The sequence below is a fragment of the Echinops telfairi genome, unplaced genomic scaffold (assembly GCF_000313985.2).
Source record: "Echinops telfairi isolate 266 unplaced genomic scaffold, ASM31398v2 ScPeMD7_443;HRSCAF=831, whole genome shotgun sequence".
NCBI lineage: Eukaryota > Metazoa > Chordata > Mammalia > Afrosoricida > Tenrecidae > Echinops > Echinops telfairi.
In genome coordinates this window covers 74,426,039-74,447,436 of record NW_022104341.1, presented here as the reverse complement: position 1 = coordinate 74,447,436, position 21,398 = coordinate 74,426,039, and the positions used below count along the sequence as shown (strand labels likewise).

The window sequence follows — 21,398 nt, the reverse complement described above, 5'->3', positions numbered from 1 at the left end:
ATTTTAAGAAAACAAATATAAAAGAACATGTGCCTTTGAAGAACTGAGAAAAATTGAGTGTGGTTATAACACACAAAAGGGTTCCGAAAGGCTCATGGCAAAGCAGAACTGAGAGATAATGGAAGTTTCCCATGAACTTTCTGAAACTCCCTTGTAAAACAGTGAGTGCTTAGAGTGAAGAGGCTAAAGCCAAATCATCGAGATCCTTACAAAGGCATGTTGAGGAGGCTGGGCTTGAATCATGCAGTACTGGATTTTAACCCAAGAGCTGCAGTTGAAGGGTTTCTGGCAGGGGGTGGAAACATGCAGTGACGATGAGGCCTACTACTGCATTTCAGAAAGATGACTGTGGCTTCCATGTTGTAGGTTAAGCCGGCATATTGAAACAGCTTCCAGCAACCCAGCTCGTGTAGCAAAGCACTGCCTGGTCCTGGTCCATTGCCCTGCTTGACCGGGCTTTAGACTAATGGGAGCCATAGGGTTTCCATGGACTGGTTTTCAGATCACCAGCTCCTCCTTCCATAGTCTGTCTTAGTCTGGAATCTCCACTGACTTCTATTTAGCATTACAGCAACACACAAATCTCCACGTAGGGGCGGGCAATGGCTGGAATTTGAACCGTGGGTTCCTGAATTGAGGCTGAGAGCGCTACCACTGACCCACCACTGCCCCTTATGGAAGTTGTCGTTAAAACATCCATGGTGGTGGTCATTGAAGGGGCACTGCTCTGTATTTGAATAATGGCAGCGGAAACCACAGGTGAATGGATTTGAGATGGAATACAAGAGAAGGCAAAGGCTAAGAGGCGGCCCAGGGGACAAGGGGAAAACCAGGCATCTGGTGCCATGGAAGCCAAAATAAGAGCATCCTAAGAGCAGAGTAGTCAGCACTGTACGGGTTAGCCCCCAATTTACAACAGACTTATCACTGGTTGGTTCTGTAGTAAGTTGAATATCCCCCCTTTTAAAAAAAGTTTACATTATTATTGCCTTTTATTGCTAGTAGCTTTATAAATCTGATGTTTGTCTTGGGGGGTTGGAAACATGACAGTAACATCTACTCGTGAACGCCTGAGAATGATAACACCAGCGAATTCCAAACTACGTTGCATGAAGTTCATATTACTAACAATGAAATGCAGAGATGCCGAAACAGACAGTCATGCCATAGCTGGAACACACTGTCTGTACAGGACTGGCTATCTGTACTACTTCCAGAGATCCAGGGATGGACACAGTTACAAGACTCATCAGCAAGGAGGTCCTGGTTGGGTGCTCAGGGTAAGGACGGCTTTCCGTACCATCAAGTCAATGCTGATTCAAGTCAAACCCACCGCCTGTATGTTTCTGAAATGGTTTTGAACTGCTGACCATGCAGATCGCAGCCCAATGTGTAGCCACTACACCACCAGGGATCCTGGTCAGTTAAGCCCCTCTCAGAGATTAGGATGGGTGTTATCCATGTGGAGTCCTCAAGGGCGAATAGGCTCTTGTCAGATAACAGACGAGACAGAAGGAAAACAGGTGGAGAATGTGCTGTGACTTGTTGGGAGCACTAAAAAATACCTGTGAAGTTAGGCAGTTACTTCAGCCAGTTCCTTAGCTGTAAAAGAGGGATGATGAATTGATAACACTTATCTCACAAGATCGTACAGGAAGATTGAGATCATTTATGCAAAATGTCCGGCCCACACCTCCCCCCTAAAGGAACATAACGAACAACACTTTTCTGTTTTAAAAAATGAATTTAATGTCTCTCTAGAAACAGTGCACTGATTTTACAAATGTCCATGCTTGGTTTCCAGTTCACCAGGATGTCAGAGCAGCTAGTGCAGCAGCACCCCACCTCACCTTGGCCCCTGAGCAGAGAATAGCTCTGAGAACGTGGGATGCCAAGACCAAAGGCAGAGAGGGTTAGAGTGACCCCACATCTAACGTGCCTGTTCCATCAAAGACCGTCGTCTGAGGCGGGGAGGGTGAAGACAAACAAGGACAATCCACTTGGGAACAATCCACATGGGATGCAATTCGCAAACCGGAGCTTCACCCCCAAATTAGTGACAGCTTGCCTAGAGCAAAACACTTTTAAAACACATGGTCTGTACAGGTATGTTTTCTCTTGTAGCTTTTGTGACAGAAAAAAAAAAAGTATCAAAACCTCCATGTCTTTAAATATATATATATGTATATGTATATATACAGGTGGCTTTTTTCTCTATTACTTTTTATAGCACAGTGTTTGCAAATACAGAGGGCTTCTGCAGAATCTCGGACTGTACACATGGTGCACAGTCGGAAAGAACGGAGCTCCTGGTTTCTTCCATTCACTGAAAGTGTGGAGCTGTCATTCCCCCACCTCAGTTCTCCATCACCTGAACATCCTGTCACTCACTGCCAGCAAGTCGACTCTCCCTCACACAGGGCAGAGTAGACCTGCCTCGGTGGGTTTCCAAGGCGGGAACTCTTTACAGGAGTAGAAAGCCTCATCTTTGTCCTGAGGAGTGGCTGGTGGTTTCGAACAGCTGGACCTGGAGGTTACCGTCCAACCTGTAAACTCACTATGCCAAATCCCTAGTACCCTAAAAACCCAACACTATCTTCATGCATTGATGGGGAAGTAAATTGTTCCCTCAGCAACTTCTCACTCGTCACTTCCTCCTGTGAAACAATGAGTTAGGGAGTGGGGGCGTGGAGGGGAGGCCCCCACTCCCCACTAGCACCTGGCTGGGGCAGTGACCCTGCCTTCCTTTGTCATGACTGAGGAAACCCGGAGGCTTTCACCACCTGCAACGCTTCTGTGACCAGCTCTCGACCCGCGCCATAGTTTCCATCAACGACAGCAAAACACGTTGACTCAGATACATGCAACCCAGCTCGGATTCCCCTTTGGTCACTACAACGCTTGACGCTGAACAGAGGCACGCCGGCCACGTGCCGGCCACACACTCGGGTGTCTTCCGTGATGCAGGCTGACCGGGTCGTTACCCTGGAGCGTCGTATAAAGTGCTTCCCGGACCCTATTCGGGCAGCCTCCTGTCCATTCGCTGGACCGCGCGCAGGCCCACAACCGGGGCGGCCGCTGCCTCCTCCGTTCTCCCTCCGCCGGAAGACCTAGCCTGGAGCCCCTTCTTCTCCGGGCCCCTCCGGCCTGGGGCTCTAGCCCAGGGAGCGCTGCACCCCCGCAGCGCCGGGGCTCCAGCCGAGACGTGGGGGGCGCCATGCACGGCCGTGCGCGTCCCGCGTGGGCGCCCACGCGACCCCGAAGTCACAGGAGCATCGGTGGCGCAACGGTTACGCGCTTGGCGACCAAACGACCAGGGGGCGATCTGAGCCCGCCGCCGCCGCTCCGGTCCACACGGGCCTGGAGGACGCTCTGGGCAGTTTCACTGTGCCCCCTGGGGTGGCTCAGGGTCAGAAATCACTTGCGGGCACCCAGCATCACGTTCCGAGGAGAGGCAGCACACGGGATAGGGTGCTCAGGCGGCCGGAATTGCCCCCTGGAGCAGGGAGGAGAGGGCTGGGAAAAGACTGCCTGGTAAATTCATTTTGCGTCCCCCTGCCATGGGCGCGAAGAGCCCTCCTTCCAGCGCCACGCCCGGCAGCAGATGGACCAGGCACAGGGGCCAAAAGGCAACAAATGCGACCGCATTCTAGGGGCGGCCCCCAGGCCTCTCGGACTAGGAGAGCCGGATTCTCCCAGAGTGCTGCGGGACGGTCTTCCCACAGGCAGCGGGTGGGCTCCACACCTGTGGTCGGACTGGGGCAGCAGGAGGGGACCGGACGCCTCAGGTGTTCTTATTTATTGCCATCCGGGGCGGTGAGGATTTCCCGGCTTGGGTTGTGTAGGCCTCGCCCGTCCTGGCCTTTCCTACGGGACCTGTGGCATGCTCAGAAGCCAGACATCTGTGACAGAGGTGTCAGCATCATTCTGAGACCTCAGGCTGCATCGCCCTGGCCTTTTTTGTTCCTTCCCCGTGAAAGCCAGATCTGACGGAAAGTTTAGAAATGACCCGTCGGTCACTTACTTCGTTCAGGCCATTTCTTTGGAAGCAGGACACAGGCAAAGTCACTTGCTTTGGGTCAAGTTCAGGGTTGTTCTTCCCTCAAAAATGACATTACTTTCCATTCTTGAAAGAAGGTCGTAGGTGATTAAGCTCCATAGGAGTTGGCCAACCTGTTCCTTAAATTCTGTTTGGTCTTGATTGTTCCGGGTTAATTGCATGTAACCTCTCAAGAAATATCTCCAGACTATCAAGACGCATGCAGATCGGGAGGAAACTTTATACAGAGCACGGTGCCCGGGATCCTGTACACAGCTGTTTTTGTCAGAGCTAGTTAGGACCCTTGAGTGGCGCAGAGGAAGGCCCGGGGGACAAGTGAGAGAACCCCTCAAGGGTCTACCTGGAAATTCAAGGGCTATCAAGCTGGTGAGACATCAAACCTTCATTGAGATGGAGGCTGGTGTGGTACTTGCTTAAGTATGTCGAGTTTCAGGCATGTTAAGGTCAGATACCTGTCTGCTGGTCCTACTTAAGCTAAGTACTTCCCCGTCACACCTTGGCCCTAGTCCCACGATGGGGGTGAGGAGTGGCGGAACATTCAGAAGACTACATTTGGATGAGAGAGCCAGTGGGGGCTAAATTCCTCCTGGGGCTGTAGCATTTCCAGCATGGACCCCATAAACAGAAAAAGAGCGCTTCTTCCTACCTGCCATGGCCCAGGAAAAACAAAGACAGTGCCCATAATGGGGAAAATAAAAATCTATACATATACAGAATCTCTTCTTTTATTTACAAAGCAATAAACCGAATTCTTGCATGAGCATATATATGTCCGATATACTATAATATACTGGCTGGGCCATTTCCCCCTCAAATATAACTTCTGGTTTGGCTACTTTTTCTGACTTAAAAACATTAGTTTCACCTATATGACATATGATGGTAAAAAACCTATTTATTATTTAAAATGTGTTCCCTACCTAAAGGAAACGGTAGGAAGGAAGAAGCAGGAAGAGATGTAGTAAAACCCACCATTCTACTGGTCACCCACAGCATGTCTGAGGTGTTCAGTGCTGAGCAAGTCAGTCCCTAAGGGTGAAGGTGGGCTGTCTTGCAAACAGCCTCCTCTTAGCTCTGTATGCAACGATGGCACCCTGCAGAGGATGGGTGCTGCAGAGGAAACGTAATAACGCCAACCCAGGGATCCTTAAGGAAATTAATTACTGAAAGAGCCGAACTTCTAAAAGTAGGTGTGGGCACATTCTGATGGGGGCTCCTAAGTGCTTCTGGCCCTGAATAACGTCTGCACACGGGCCTTTTGCAGCGGCAGAACAGACAGCCCAGGCCTGAGCCACAGCCACCACGGGGGAGTTTGGCTCTTCTCCTGACTGACGGGAGCCTCACCAAGAGCCAGATGTGGAAGAGATGGGCTCTTGAAGCCCATGGTATCTGCTTTCTGAATCAGATTGCTGACGACTTCTCTGGGAACAACAGACACTGCTCTGGTGGATCGTTTTAAAACATATTTATCTCTGTGCACTTGAACAAAAGCTGTAAGTGTGCACTCTTCTCTACAGATTTCTGTCTCTCTCTCTCTCACACACACACACACACACACATACACCCCTTCAGAGAGACAACCAAACCTACTACCCTCAAATCAATCCCAGCGACAGCAGGCCTGCCCCAGAGGGTTTCCAGGGCAGTAGCACATCTATAAGGAAGCACACTGCCACGCGTTTCTTCTGTGGAATGGCTGGCGTGTCCAAACCTCTTGGGTGGCAGTGGGGTGCTTCAACCACTGCACCACCAGGGATCCTCCACAGAGAGCCAAGCACACCAAAAATAAATACTCTCACTTCTCTAAATTATAAAACTCATCTCATTGTTGAAATATGTTAATAAATAAACTAAATGGGCAAAGGGGGCTTAACGTGTTCTTCTTCCCCTTTTTTACTGATGTTGATGGATAGCCACAAAGCATAATTATTTTATGTACAAAAAAAACCGACCCAGAAACCTAAAAAGAACAAAACGAAAGACAAAGAACTCCCAAGAAACCAAGCTTCTTCTGCACGTACAGTTTTAAGACGACGAGTAAGCGAGTGTGCCACCGGCCCGTGTAGTTATGTGCATTGGTTAGTCACTCAGCAGGCGCCATTGCATGAGCTTCTCATGGACAGTGCAACCAGGTAAAAAGTGTATAAAACATTATACATATAAAAACTCTCACACCCTTTGGATGTTTGCAGTTCATCATAACTTTGTGGTTTCCTTCCCGCACCATAAATTAAAAAAAACCAAAACACACCCCCACACACACACCACTCACACCCACACACACACTGGCCCATATACAGAAACCAGGTGTCCACACCATCCAGAGAATACAGTGCATGGGACTGAATTCCACGAGGCACGAAGAGAGTGGTCCCATCCTCAGGGCAGTCCGTCATCTTCAAGGCTCAGAGCCACTCGCTGAGGGGGAGAAAGATCAAAGACATCATCGTTAGACCCGGGGCAGCTACAGACACGTGATTACATTGCAGTGTTCAAACAAGCCCAGGGGAAAGGGTTGGTCACATTTATTTCACAGATGAGAGAACAGACTCAGCGAGCTTAAGCATTTGCCCTGGATCATATAGCAAGTGGGTGAACTTGAGCTCCACAAACAAGCAAACAAACAACAACCCAAACCCACTGCTCTCGAGTTGATATGACTCTACAGGACAGAGTAGAACTGCTCTTTAGGGTTTCCAAGACTGGAGATCTTTTTTTTTAACTCAAGCAAAAAAAATTCCTTTATTTTTCCAATTGTATTCACATTAGTACTAAATAGAAAGATGGTTTTAGAATAATAATTTTTACTTTTTCCATAATTAAAAAAAACAAAAACCTTTAAGGGAGCAGACAGCCTTTTCTCCCATGATTGACTGGTGGGTTTGAACTGCTGACCTATGCAGTTAGCAGCCCAATGCTCACCAGATAGCACCCACCAAGGCTCTGTGTAAATCCAGGGCTGTTGTTTTCCCCATCGTTTTACCCTTTGTAAAGGAGGGCTACAGAGATCCAAGCCTTCTCAGTCGTCCCTTATAGGAGCTGTCCAACTTTAACGGGCTAGCTTTGGCACAGTTTTGAATCCCTGACCATTAGCTACTTGTCTTCAGTAAATCAATCATAATTAGGAAGCTGACTCTGCTGCATCCCTCCCGATTAATCATACATGAGAAGACAATGCTGGCCACTGCAATTCGGCCCGCCTTCCCTCGACACTTGCTGCCACTCAGTAGTTGCTAGAATCCCCCCTGACCCAAGTGACCAGCCACTAGTCAATGAGCTGACTCATCCTGGGGGCAGCCTACTTCACTGTGGACAGTGGACTTAAGTTGTTTTCTACCGTTTTTTTTAAAATCTTTTCTAATGTTCCTGATTCTGTCTCTTAGATTCAGAAGCGCCCTAGAAGGATGGCCCGTGACACTTGCAGATGGTGTTAGAGTTCCCCTGCTTCCTTCTGGCTTTTCCCATCTCTGGCTTTCCCCAACTGGTCCTGATGGAACCTGGTTTCTCATCTTCTGTTTCCTGGCAACTCTCCTTTGGACAATTTAAATGATCTTTAAAAAAAACCTTTTTTTTCCAGCAAAGCTTTATTGAGCTGTAAGTCATATGTCATACACTTCCCTTATTCAAAGTACAAAGTTCAGAGTTTTTACAAATATGCTTCTAGCCAAGTGTCACCAGAATCTTCATCCCCCTTATCAAAAATCCTGTAGCGATGAACAGCGACTCCTCATCACCCCTTTCTCAGAGCTATGTGCATTGGGGCTAGCCAGGCCACCTTTCTGACCCTTACTTTAATCATCTGTCAAATGGGAATAATAATAGAATGTACTTAAAAAGGTTTCGGGGGAAATCAAATGGGATAATGCATGCAAGTGCTTAATATTGTACCTAATGCACACAGGGCTGGCTCAGAGCAGTCTGCATCAGTCAGTACAAAACAGAACATTCTAGACATGCTATGTTCGGTTGACAAGGAACTCCATTGACTCCCAAATCATCTTTGGGCTCCACTAGCAAAGATATTTCAGGCTAGCTCCTGGTTTGGCCCCTTGCCCACTCTGTTCAAAAGACAGGGCCCAGCAGTGACGATGGAGCTACCCAAGACAGGGGCAGGGAAGATCACCACAGAGGAGGGACAATGACAGGCGGAGCTTCCAGACTATTAGTCCCAGGATACAGTGGAGAGAAAGGGCGCTGCCTGCCCTTGGAAGGGTTTAGTCTCGGAAACCCTACACCGGGTCCCTGTGCATTGGATGGCAGTGGGTTTGGGGCAGGGGGGAGAGTATGCAGACTGGAGTGTAATCATGGTCCGGCTGCATTCTGGCTCTGGGACCTTGCCGCTGTAGTTGTGCCTCCTATTGATTCTGTGACCTTCAGAAGCTTGTCTTTTGAGGTGCTTCCTTCCGCATGGGTTCTAATGCCAACCTTTGGGCTGTAGTTGAGTGCACAGCCACTATGTTGCCTGAGAACACTTATGTGCCCATAGGTGCCCATAGGTGTTTAAAGCAACAAAAACACCACTGCCATCGAGTCAATTCTGACTCGTAGTGACCCCATATGGATTCCCAAGACTGTAAAATGTAAGGTAGCAGACAGCCTCACCTTTCTCCCTCAGAGTGGCTGGTGGGTTTGAACTACCAACCTTGTGGTTAGCTACCCAATGCCTAGCCTACAGCACCACCCGACTTTAGGCAAGTTATTAAATTTCAGTTTCCTCATCTGAAAAATGGGGTGCATGTGTCAACGCTGTAAGGTTGACAATAACACGCAAACATGAACGCAAAGCACTGGGCACCGGGTCTGACACATGGGGACCCTTCCCGCCCCACTGCCATCAAGTCCGTTCTGACTCACAGCCGCCCTAGCAAACAGGACAGCGGCCCGGGAAGTCTCCGCGGAGGTCAATCTCTGGGAAGCAGACTGCCACATCTTTAGCCAGGCGCCACCAGGGCTCCTTGGCACGCGGCAGGTGCTCGGCGGGGTTCAGACCCACGGGGAACAGCTCCCCCGGGGTGAGTTTCTGTCTCTGGCGTGGCGCTGCAGTGTGCGTGCAGACTGCGTTAGGATTTGCAACGTGCTCTCACACTTGAACTGCACAAACTCGGCAGGCACAGAGAATGGGCCTTATTATTCCCATTTTACAAATGAGCGAGCGGAGGGACGGGCGGGTCAGGCCGCGGGGCGGTGGAATCTCGGAGCCGGGGCGCAACGCCTGGCTCGCGGCTCCAAGCTCCTTCCACTTGCCTCCTCGCTCTCTTTGCTCCTTAAAGACCGGCGAAGCAGCCGCTTGCCTGCATGGGCTCAGGTGAAATCCTCGCTTGCTCAGCTTTGTCCCCCAGGTCTCCCTTTCCTGAACAATTTGCTTCAGTGGCCATTCTAGGTGCTCGACCACTGAACTTCCACCTGCCGTTTGCTGAGTCCTTGTCACCTCTTTGGCCCCGCCCCCCGGCGGACAAGTGGCAGCCTTCCAGAGGCAGCGCTAGGAGGAGCGCTGGCTGCGCTTGCCTGGGTGCACGCCCTCACTCACCAGCCCCTGGGACTCCGAGTGGCACTGCCCTACCTTGCACTTGACGACAGGCAGCTCGGAAAGAGGGTTCTTCGGGAGTTGGTGCAGCTGTGACCTTGGTTCTCCCGGCAAGACAAAAAGCTCCTTGCGGGCAGGGGCTGGCTCTTCCAGTTCTCTGGTCTCCCCAAGACAGGGCTCTGACCACAGTGGGCGATCAAAGCTGCTGATTGCCTGACAGGGGGATGGACCGGATGACCCCTGAGGTCACACTCAGCCCCCTGACTCTGCTAACACAACAATGACAACTGCTCCAGCCACTTGGTGGGCCCGTGGTCCCCCAACAAGTCATGCTTTGCTTGTGCCACTAAACCTCTGCACATGCATCTGTCTGGGATGTCATTTCCCTCCTCCTCTACCTGGAAAACTGCCTGAATGTTCTACGGACGCACACTGCCTGCTGCCTACTCTGCGAGGCCTTCCCTTTAGGGTTCCTGGCTAGATCAAGAGTTACCTGGTTGACGGTTCCACAGCATCCATTCAACACAGAACTAGGAGGAGCCAGCTAGCTAGGCCGTGCTGGGCACCAGGGAAGGGGATTAATCAGACAGACTTGCCCTCAAGGAGCTCACGGGCTAGTAGGGAGACCAGGCAGTAAAGAGATAAGTAGACATTGGTGTGATAGGTGCTGTGTTGGAGAGAGACCCGCAGGGCTGTGGGAGAACAAAGCAAGTCAGAAAAGCAGGGGTAGGGGTGGGGTGGGGGAACCCCTGAGATTCCACCATGGCACTTGGCACACAGGTGTACAACAGTGTCAGCAACCGACTCCCCTCCAGCTCTCTGGGAGCAAGCACCATTCCTCAGTCCTTCTGCATGTTTGATGCAGCTACTATGGCGCCGGGCACCTAACTGGCATACACTGTCTGTTGAAATGGGTAGAGTTGCGTTGAATAGCCATAGTTCCAACCTCCTGGCTAAAGGTTTTAGTATTTACAGCCAGGAAGAGCCTCTAGGTGTAAGGTGGCCCTGCTGTCCTACCACCCAACCACCTGCCCTAGCATTTCTCGGGCCCCAGGGTCTAGAACAATGCCTGGCACATGTCGGTTCTTGGTCAATGTTTGCAGAAGGGAGAAAGGAAGGAGGGAAGGGAGGAGGGCGGAAGGGGCGACAGAGGCAGACAGGGGAGCTGGAGGGGAGGCAGGACTCTCCCAGGCAGGGACACTTACTGCAGGGTACACGTGGCCAATCTGCGCAGCCCTCCCGATGTGGAGCTCGTCCTCGTCGTCCTCCTCCGTGGTCTTCCGGTACACGGGGTTGTCGAAGTTCATGCTCTTGGTGTTCTTCCGCTTCCAGTTTCTCCAGATGAGGTAGCCACTCATGCACAGCAGGGCTATCACCGCTGGAGGATGGGCAAGGGATGTTGCAGCCGGTGGCTCTCCCTCCCCCCACCCCCACAGGCAGCCCAGCCTGGGGTGCGTTCCTCGCCACCTCCCCACTCCGCAGGTTCTATGCCTGCAGGCTCCTTTCCCGCTACCAGGCTCATCCTGCTGGCTCCGGCTCCATCGGAAGTCCGCGCCCCTCCTCCTATCTGCTGTAGGGAGGCTGGGCTGCTTCCCCGTGTGTCTCAGACCAGGGCCAACATTTCATGTTGCTTAACTGTGCCCCGCTAGACGGAGCCCCCTGAAGGCAGGGTCTTGAACTCATTGCTGTGGGCTCCGGGCAGGCGCCTGCACCACGCGCCAGAGCGGTGGATGTCCTCACCGCGCTGTTGGCCTAATGCTGCTGCCTCCCTGGTGTCCTCTAAGACAGCTGACAGGTGGGGTGTGCTGCTTCTCGCCCAGGCTTGGCTAGAATGGGTCTGTGGAGCGCGAATGATGGGGGATGGGTGGGGAGGCACCTTGGGGTTGCTGGAGGCTGGGGCCTGAAGGGACTGTGAGCTCTCGAGGGGGCAGGAGGCTGCCAGGGCAGGAAAATCAGGGGCGGTTCAATGGGCTGCCTTCTCTCCTTCTGTTGCTTGTGCCCTTTCCTCGCTGCCCAGGGCAGGGGCCATACTCACCCATGGGCACGATGATGCCAATGACGGCAGCAGTGACCGCTGAGCGCATCTCCCCAGCTTCCTTCCCATCTGCAAACACAGACATATGTCCCACTGCTTCTCGCCCTCACTGCAGAAGGACGGTCCCGCCGGATGCGTCAGCGCTCAAGCTCCACAGATCCCAGCCCAGTCCTGGGAGGCCAGCAGGACAGGGGCCAACTCTGCTTCGCAGACGGAGACACCCCGTCTGACTGAGGCGTCTGGGGACTCTCATGACACCCAGCCCCCACCCTGCCCTCGGCCTTGAGGGGCAGGCAGTCGGGCTGGGCAAGGACAGAGTGGGCACTTTGGTCTGGATGTTGCTGGCTGACTGAGCCAGTGTCTCTCGCCTCGTTGGTAATGCTGGGTAGGCTGTCTGCATGTTTATGAAATAATGACGAGGGGAAGCAGAGTATAGTATTGCTGTGAAACTTGCATAAAATCAAGCATGTAAAATCACATTCTAAGCCGAAAAGTGTTTTGAAAATGTACTGTAAACATATGTCTAAAGCACATCAATGCCAGCTTTCTTTACAACCATCGCTGGGACAGCCCTCTGAGATGGGGGTGGGGGAGCCAGCCTCTCCATTTACTCCAAGAGGAGATGACTCCCCACAGGCAGGGGCCCCCATCCCATCCTCTCCTGTTGTCTGGTTCTCAGATCGCTCCAGGGAACCTGACGATTAAGGGGAGAGAGGAGCTGACGGCTCAGAGAGAAAATGGTGGGGACGCTCTCTCCTCCTGCTCCGGGGCTTGCCAGCAAGGCGGTAGCCTGATGAAACCAGTGGTGAGACTCCCTATCAGGGGGAGTGAAGAACACAGCTCCTCCTGCCTCTCCAAACGCTGGAAGCGGGGAGCGGGTGAGGTGCTCAATTCTGACAGTCCCAACTTACTGCTGGCCAAACGGGCCAAACTAGAAAGATGCAACCAGGTGGCTTGGTTTCTGGGCCACCCAGGTATGGAAAAAAACAAAACACCCTAGTGTTAAAAGATAGCCCATCCTTTTAGACCAACGCCCCCTGGCAGGTAACTCAATTAAAAAGGCATTTGCTGGTTAATGAGACAGAACATTTCTAGCAGTGACAATTACTGCTCCTGATGATTTAGGAAGTGCTGAACTTAATTATTTCCAGCCCAGGGTTGGCAAGAGCCACAAGCAGGCCAGGCTGGCGTCTAGTACTATCTGAGGAGCCTGCCCAGAGCTTCTGAAGTTTCCAGACCTGGCGATACTCTGCCACACGGCGGCGCATGCTGGGTCAGCAGAGGCCTGTCAGGGCACTTGGGGAGGCAGGCTGGAGAAGGGTGATCATTAATTTAACTGTGCAGGTGAGGAAAGTGGGGCTGGGAGATGGGCAGGAGTCCCCCGTGGGGGTTGGGGGTGGGGTGTCCTCTGCCGCCTCGGCTTCCTCCCCGGAAGCATTCCGTATTCCTCTGTCTGTGGTCTGAGTTCTTCTGTCTACACATTCGCCCGTCCTGCCTTGCCTGGAACCCCTCCCGGGCCATGGGGGCATGGGCCCGTTTCCTTACAGTGCTGTGAGTGGTTGCTGGTGGCAGGGCTTGCAGTAGACAGGCCGATGCTGGGAGCCCTGGGGACACTCGCTGAGCTTGGGACTGCGGTGGCCAGGCTGGACGTCTCTGTGCTGTGGTTCTGGTAGGTGGGGCTGTGGGTGGTGGTCCCAGGGACTCTCGTGGTGGCGGCTACTGTCCTCGGCACGGCAGAGGCTACCGTGGTAGTTGAGGTAGATGGAGGTGCTGGAGGGGAAATGCCAGACAGGTCACTTGGGCTATGTGAGCTCTGCTGCTTTCGTACTTATGTCATTAGCCTCCCGGACATAGACTCATGACCTCGACCTCCAAGCCTCAGTCCAAAAGCCACTTCGGGGAAGTCTTCTGAAAGCCCCCTGGCTGGCTATGAGCTTTTCTGTGGCTGGCTGACTGACTCTTAAGCGCTTTGCCTACACTGAAGCCTCGCTGCGGCTTGGTAGATGAGTGGCTGAAGCAATGCTGTAGAACTGTGTGTGTGTGTGTGTGTGTGTGTGTGTGTGTGTGTGTGTGTGTGGTGGGGGGGACCACAGGAATCTGGAAGGAGTTTGCACCCATTGCTACACCGTCATGTTCACTGGACTCTTCACAGGTGGACGTGGAATCCCAGCTGACACGGCCGACCAATGCTCACAGAAAGGCCTGGGCCGTGCATCAAGATAGGGCAGGCGCTCCGCATCGACGTGGTCCAAGCAGTCACCCATGGACCCCTCGCCCCCGCCCATCCTTAAAGGGCTCCGCTCTGGTAATCACAGCATTACAGGGCTTCTCTGTAGTGTCTTAGGTTCTAACTGAAGTAGAAAAGCACCGAGTCCCTGAAGATGAATCACAGTGACCGAGCCGTGTGTGTGTGTGTGTGTGTGTGTGTGTGTGTGTGTGTGTGTGTGCGCGCGCGCAAAAGGTTCTTAACCTGGGGTCTTCGAGAGGTTCCAGGAACTCCCTGAAACTGATAAGAACATGCTGTGAATACATGCATCCTTTTCTTGGGAGGAAGTAGAGACCGTCTTGGAAGGAGCCCGGTGGACACCAGCATTTAAGCGGGAATGAAGAGGAGCCCACAAAAGCCCTGAGTCCCCGGAGAACCAGGAGTCATCGGCGTCCCAGAGACCAAGGGTCAGGAACAGGCAGGGCTCTGGCATCACCTGGCCAGCCCTCCCAGCAGCGGTGCTTACCACGGTAGCATTTCTTCATGTCCGGGCCCAGCCACATGGTGTCTGGGCAGGCGCATGTGTACTTGGGAGAGTGGCCTGAGGTCTGAGGCGCAGGAAGGCACAGGTACTCACAGCCCCCATTGGGCTGGGCGCTCAGCTCACAGGCATCTGCAGCTAATGGCAGAGAGAGAGTGAGTGAGAGCGAGCTGGGGTCTGTGCCTCTTTCTGAAGATGAGGCCCACCCCCCTGTTTGGTCAAAATGCTATTCCTCCTACTCTTCCTGAGCACCGGCCAGCACTCTAGCTGGCATGGTACTGACACTATACCTGTGTCACACGGTAGCCCAGAGAGGTGGCTGCTTCATCCCAGATGGACAGATAAAGGCACCGAGGCTCCGGGAGAATAACCTGCCCCACCCTCTAGGCATGCAGGGGTCAGGCCGGAAATCTAGGGCTGCTCAGCTCCACAACCAGGTCCTTCATCTCTCACTTACATTTCTAGACTCGGATCAGGCACCAGCTTCACCTCCTCCCCATCCTCCCCACCCCCCTTCCCGCCTGCCTTCTGGACGCCAACCCTTGGTGCAGTTACAATTTGAGAATCCTGCTGACAGGGAAGGGGCCTTGGTGGCCCAGTGGTTTATGTGTTGGGCTGCAAACCACACCGTCAGCAGTTTGAGCCCACTAGTTGCCCCGAGGGAGAAAGAGGAGGCTTTCTGCTCCTGAAAAGATTTATAGCCTCGGAACCCCAAAAGGGCCATTCTAGGGGCTCCTATGGGAACGCAAAGCCCGAATGGGCCTGATGGTGGACAGTGAGTGACTGACCGAGGCGTGGACAACCCAGCAGCAGGACTGACTCCTGGCAACCGTTCCCAACCACCGGGGCTGACTTTCTGAGTGGCCCAAGGTAAGACACAGACTTCAGCTCAAAGCTTCTTTAACTGAGGGTCACAACCCCCTATGGGATCACGTACCTGAATGTGGCCGTTGTGAAAACGTCGGCAACAGTGAAGGGTTTCTGAATTGACCCAACGTGAATACAAAATCAAACGGATACTGAATCTGAGAGGTTTCTGGCAGTGCTTGCCTGCGTTGCGAATGTCTTGGGCAAAAAGGGGTCTCAATTGGAAAAAGTTTAAGGAGCCCCGCTTCCGCTTACCCTACCATGGGTACAAAAGACACCTGAGCAGCCTCCTCTCAGTTCTGCCGCCTCTGATACCACCCCTCGGCTACCAGGGCTCAGCGCAAGCCGCAGCACCACCGCCAAAGGATCGGCCACACTACAGCAAGGCTTGCGGATTTGTTTTCATCCAGCCCGATGACACACGGCTCGGGGGACAAAGTGAGACGCGTGATGTCACAGCATTCTACCGACGCCAAAGGTCCCTGCCGTTCCCGCGGGGGCTGCGGAGACATGGCCCGGGGCTGCACACACCCTGGGAGGACAGGGCCGGGGCCGGCTCACCTCTGGGCTGCTTCAGCTCGTGGCAGATGACGATGTCATGTGGGTTGTTCAAGTTCTCAGCCAGGACGGAGATCTCCAGGCCGTTCAGCCGGTTGGCACTGAAAATGGCCTCGTTCTCCAGGTCTGTCCAGAACACCCTGTCCTGTGGCGGGGCGCAGATGCAGAGCAGGGAGGGCCTCGAGCAGGCACCCATGACTGTGGTCTGGCGGTTCCTGGCCTCGACCAGCCCCCACACCTCCCTGAGGAGTCCAGTCTAGGAGCAGTGTGTCCCTCGGCCTCCGTGCTGCTGTGTACATGCATGCTCTCCTGGTTCCCGACTGTCACAGGGGCACTCTGGGAGTCTCGGCTTTGGCTTGAAGCCACACGCCTGCTTGGTCATGCCGAGTGAAGCCTGCTCCCCGGGGCCCAGCAGGAGCCCAAGATGGAATGCCTCTAGTCTCTGTTGCTGGAACACGACTGGGAGCTACTGGGAAGTCCTCGCAGGGCCTCCCTCCGCCTGCCTCTGGGTGTCTGCACGTGTGAGCACACAGGTGGACAAGCCGAGGGGTGCATCTACGGGTGGACTCACGTTCACAGGTTCAGCCACGCATCCTGGGCACACGCACATCACACGCACCCTCAGATGCTCATCCACACGCACAAAGGCACACGGTGCCCGCAGGACTTGTATGAGTGCAATGTCCACGCTTGCACACTCACATGGACCTGCACATGCAGGAACGCACATGTGTACACAGGTGCACTTACATGCATTTGCACACACACATAGTCACATACACGTGTGGCCATGCACATGCGTGCCTTGTGAAGCAGGGGCCAGACTTGGAGAAGGGGTTCTGCCCACCACTGCAGAGCAGAACTAGACAATGTTGCTCCAAGCAAGCACTGTCACAGGCCACCACGGACCACTGTCCCTTCACCAAGAGGTGGGTGGTGGGCTGGGGTTTCCTCACCGCTAGGGTTGGGTGTGTGTGGAAGGTCAGAACACAGGAAGATGTCTTGTCTTGACGTGCAACCTTCCTGGGAGCCTCGTGAGGACCGAGACAAGGTCTGATACATGTTTATGTTCCCAGGGCCCAGCAAGGCTCAGGCTGTTTCCAACAAGAAGCAACCCTAAGGAAATGCATATCCCCCTTCCCTCTTGGGCACCTCCTTCTTTGGGGAGCTGGGGGCTGCGGGCACCAACAGCAAACACACGGGTTCTGAGGCGTGCTCTGCAGGAGGGGTCCCCGGAAAGGCGCCAGGTGGACCCTGGGGTGCGAATCCTCGGTGGGCCAGCAGTGCATGCACTGAGTACAGGGGGCCTCTCTGCCGTTCCCCATTTGGACAAGTCTCAGGGACAAGGCCCCATTTGAATATGCCTCTCTGGCTTCCCGGTGGGGCCGTGAGGCTCCCCCACAGGGCTCACCTCAAACACAGCTATCCCAAAAGGGTGGCTCAGGAAGTCGGTGGAGGAGATCAGCATCTTCCTGTGGCCCCCGCTGAAATCGATGCCAGACAGCTGGTGCAGCTTGGAGTCCACCCAGTACAAGCGCTGGCTCAGCAAATCTTGGGGAGGAGGGCAGGGTCATGTGCCTGGGACTCTGCGCCTCGCCCTGCCCACCTTGCAGGCCAGGCCAGGCCAGGCAGGGGCCGACCATCAGGGGGAGCAAGGGCCCGGGCACTGAAAGCCAGGCCATGGCACTCTGGACAGTGGGGGCTCCCAGTCCTCAGGAGGTGGGGCTCACCCAGCGTGATTCCGTTGGGCCACTCGATGTCGTCCGACACCAGTGTCTGCCGCTCCGCACCATTGAGGCCAGACTTCTCGATCTTGGCCTGGCTCCCCCAGTCAGACCAGTACATGAACCTGCCACAGAGGAGAAGGCGGCTCCTGGTCAGGGGGCCTCACCGGCGGTGGCCTGGGTCTCAAGAGCACACAGCCCTGCCGAAAACACGAGGATGATCCTCTGTGGGGTCTGGCAAGGCCCGGACGTCCTTTGGAATCATACCTTAGCACTTGCAGGCGCTTCAGCCTTACCTCAGGGGAGCCCCTGGGGAAGCCAGCCTATCCCCCGAGTCTGCCCTGCTTCCGCTGACCATTCTGAGATAGCCCCCCACCCCGTGACGGCTCTAATTGGAGCCCTAGAATTCAGGGCAAGAAGGGCCCAGAGCGCTGTCCGCAGCTCCAGAGGCTGCAGAGGAGAAAGCGGGTAGCCCACCCAGGGTCCCACAGCAAGGCCAAGGAAGAAACCTGGGCAGGGCGCCTTGCTTTTTTTCTGGAAACACTGGGTGCAGGATTTGAGCTTAAATTCTGAGCACCCCATTTGTCGAACCCTAGTGGTGCAGTGATTGTGGGCTGGGCTGCTAACTGGAAGGTCAGACGTCTGAAACCACCAGCCACTCTGTAGAACACAGAGGAGGCTTTCTGTCCCAGAAAGAGTTGCAGTCTGGGAAACTCCCAGGGGCAGTTCTACAATCAACACAATGGTGGTGAGTTTTTTGAGTCTGCTGCATGGCAGTGGAAACCCAAAATCCATTTGCAGAGACCCCACTGGGGATTTTTTTTAAGGCTCCACTGAATTGTTTCTGACCTTTAAACAGGGAGTGGGACGCGCTGTACCCTCAGGCAGAGAGCACTGGCAATCGGAGGGGCTGGAAAAGTCCTGAGTCCGGCCCGGAGTCAGGTCTGACTGCCCTGGACCGATCTTGTAAGCTCTTCTGCCAAATCTGACCCGTGTCCCAATCACGGCTCTCTTCTCACTGTGGTCGTCCCTCCCGTCCTTGTGGTGTGTTCAGCCACCACTAATCATGGCTTGTGCGTTTCCTTTATTCTCCATGTCCTACAGAAGTGGCTGCGTGGCTTTGAGTCCCCGGAACTCATGATAACGGTCTCCCTCCTCCTGCTTATGATGTCATAAATGCTCTCCTTACAGTTGGGACGTGGGGTCTCGTTTTTTACCCTAGAACAATGCACACTGCATGCCAGGCAGGGTAGGGGGCTCCCCTGGGGGACTGTCACCATCCATCCCGAGGGGAGAGTCTGCAGAGCTTTGGAAAGGAGAAAGTAGCAGCCACTCCAGTGGCCTGCCCACCACCCAGTGTGGCCGCTGGAACACCCAACCGTCACCCACTCTCAGTGTGGACCCCAGCGCCTGGCACTGGGCGGAGAGAAGAGGGTCTTCGCTTTGGCCAATGGGAGAGGGGAGTGTTTGGCTGGCAGATCTGGGAGGGTGGAGTTGTCCAGCGCAGCGGCTAGCCCTGAGGCAGCTGGGGCGGGCAGGCGCACCCACCTGGGAGCTGCCTCACTGGGTGGCACCAATCCCATGAGGCCATTGTGTCACTCTCCTGGTTTTAAAGCTTGAGCAGCTGCTCCTATTGCTCTTGAAATACTATCCCAACTCCTTATCCCAGCTTGTGTGACCAGACCGCTGGCTGCCTCTCCAGCTGCTCCCCCGTACCTGTCTCAGAAGGGCTCTCCGGCATGTTAGGGCTTTCCCACCACAGAGCTGTGGTCTCCACTCTTCCCGTGGCCAGAGCTCACTTTAAATGCCTTTTTGTTAGACTCTGTCTTGGATCCTTTCTCTGTGATGACGAATTTAGGCAGCTGCTCTCCCTCCGCACAGAAGCCAGCCCGTCATGTGTGCACTGGAGTGTTTGTTTAATGGGCACTTCCCCCACTCGTCAGTGAGACCCTTCCTCTGGGTATTCTCCAGGGTATAGCTGGCATGTAAACCAGAACCAACCCACTGCTATTGACTCGATTCTGACTCCTCTCGACCGTACACGGGGTTCCTGAGACTTTAAGTCCCTACAGCAGCAGGCGGCAGCCTGACCTGCCTACCCAAAGAGTGGGCCTGGGTTTGAACTGCCGACCAGACCAGGCAGTGAGCAGCCCAATGCCGAGCCCACAGTCTCACCAGGGCTCCTTTGCATGACACAGAACCCACCCACAGCCATCGGGTCGATTCTGACACCCTGCAGCCCTACAGGGCAGAGTGGACCTGCCTCTTTGGTTTCCAATACTGTGGCTCCTGACTGCAGCAGGCAGCCTCATCTTTTTCCCTCATAGTGGGGGTGGGCTTGAACTGCAGACCTGTGGGGAGCAGCCCACTGTGCCCCAGGGCTCCTCTAGGAGAGCAGGAACCCACTGCCATCGATGACCTTGCACACAGGGTTTCCAAGGCTGTGGATCTGGGAACAGACAGCCTCATCTTTCTTCCCAGCAGCAGCTAGTGGATTCGAACTGCTGACCTTGCAGTTAGCCACCCAACCTGTCATCCACTGTCACCAGGGCTCCTTAGCATGGCACATTAAGTAGGTTCTGGGTTAGTGTGTACAGAATAAAGCAACAATTTCATTCTAGCCTCACAACAGCCCTATCTCACAGATGGGTCGATCGGCTGAGAGGGGTTGAGCTCACTGAGATCACGTGGCTGTGAACCGTGGCGCCAGGCTTCCAATGCAGCCGCCCAGACACCAGAGCCTGAATCGGTCTCTCGAGAAGCCTGGTGTCCAGCCCACGCCGATTCTGGGAGAGGGGCCTGAGGGGGTCTCTGGGTACCTTCTGCTGCTGCTTCAGATCCACCCTGTACCCGTCTCTGTTCTGTGTGTACATTCATCAGCTGGCCACACTAGTGGGCCGAGCTCCCTGGTCTCTTGTGGGTTCAGCCCACCCTTGGAGGAGCCCTGGCAGAGCGGCGGTTGTGCTCAGGCTGCAAACTGCAGAGGCAGCGGTGGGATCCACCAGCTGGTCTGTAGGAGGAAGAGGGGCTTGCTACTCCCATCAGGAGGTCGTCGCGGGAACTCACAGGGCCAGCTCTCCCCGTCCTATGGCGTTGCCAGGAGTCGGCATTGGCTTGATGAGAGTGAGTTTGGTGTTTGTTGGGCAGTGAGAAGTGATCCCCAGGACTCCTGCACCAGAAGCTGCCTCCGCCTGTCCCTTGCCCCAAGGTGACCCTCTCACCTTACTCTCCTTCTCAACTAGCGCATCCTCCCCGCTCTGGCCCCTAAGGTCTAGGGGCGGAATAGTCCACTGTCACTAGCCCAAAGAGTGAGCGACCCACCCCTGTATAAAGACACCTTTTTCTTTGCTGAACCTTTCTCCGATTTAATACTTTTAAGGACAGTTAGTGGTACATTTCCTGCTTCGGCCCTGACCGAGAGACCCACAATAGATCCGACTGGCCTGGGATAAAAGTTCTAACTCAGCTCACTGCCCAAGTCATTCCGACTCTCAGCAATGCTGGAGGACAGGGCAGCACTGCCCCTGTGGGTTTCCAGCTATAACTCTTTGGTTTATTCCCCCCCATTTTATTGGGAACTCTATAGATAATATAACAAACCATAGTTCAATCAGATCAAGCATGATTGTACACTTGCTGCCACCATCATTTTCTTCCCAAACATCTCCTTTCTTCTGGCACTCTTTGGTGTCAGCTCCCCTTTGCTTTGTCCTGCACTCCCCCACCCTACCCCCAAGAACCCTAGTTATTAGATTAAGTATTATTATGGTTGTTATTCCCTTTTCCCCCTCCTTGTATCTTACACCACCCAATGGACCATTCACCTGCCATTCTGTCATTTGTCCCCTCACGTGGGGTTATATAGGCATCGTTGCTCTCACTC

The 21,398-nt window shown here is 54.0% G+C and overlaps 1 protein-coding gene across 1 annotated transcript in view; it reads right to left on the bottom strand.

The window, feature by feature from the left end:
• Window positions 1-4,769: 4,769 nt before the first annotated feature.
• The window catches only part of LRP8 (LDL receptor related protein 8), an 87,097-nt gene continuing 70,468 nt past the window's right edge, over window positions 4,770-21,398 (bottom strand). The window contains exons 12-20 of the mRNA XM_045291755.1: window positions 17,522-17,640; window positions 17,203-17,342; window positions 15,795-15,936; window positions 14,352-14,504; window positions 13,165-13,389; window positions 11,620-11,688; window positions 10,790-10,962; window positions 9,621-9,797; window positions 4,770-6,478 (exon numbers count right to left, since the gene is read on the bottom strand). Of these exons, the coding sequence (XP_045147690.1) occupies window positions 6,440-6,478; window positions 9,621-9,797; window positions 10,790-10,962; window positions 11,620-11,688; window positions 13,165-13,389; window positions 14,352-14,504; window positions 15,795-15,936; window positions 17,203-17,342; window positions 17,522-17,640 (1,237 nt within the window). The 3' untranslated portion in view covers window positions 4,770-6,439. The remainder of the gene's footprint in view (window positions 6,479-9,620; window positions 9,798-10,789; window positions 10,963-11,619; window positions 11,689-13,164; window positions 13,390-14,351; window positions 14,505-15,794; window positions 15,937-17,202; window positions 17,343-17,521; window positions 17,641-21,398) is intronic.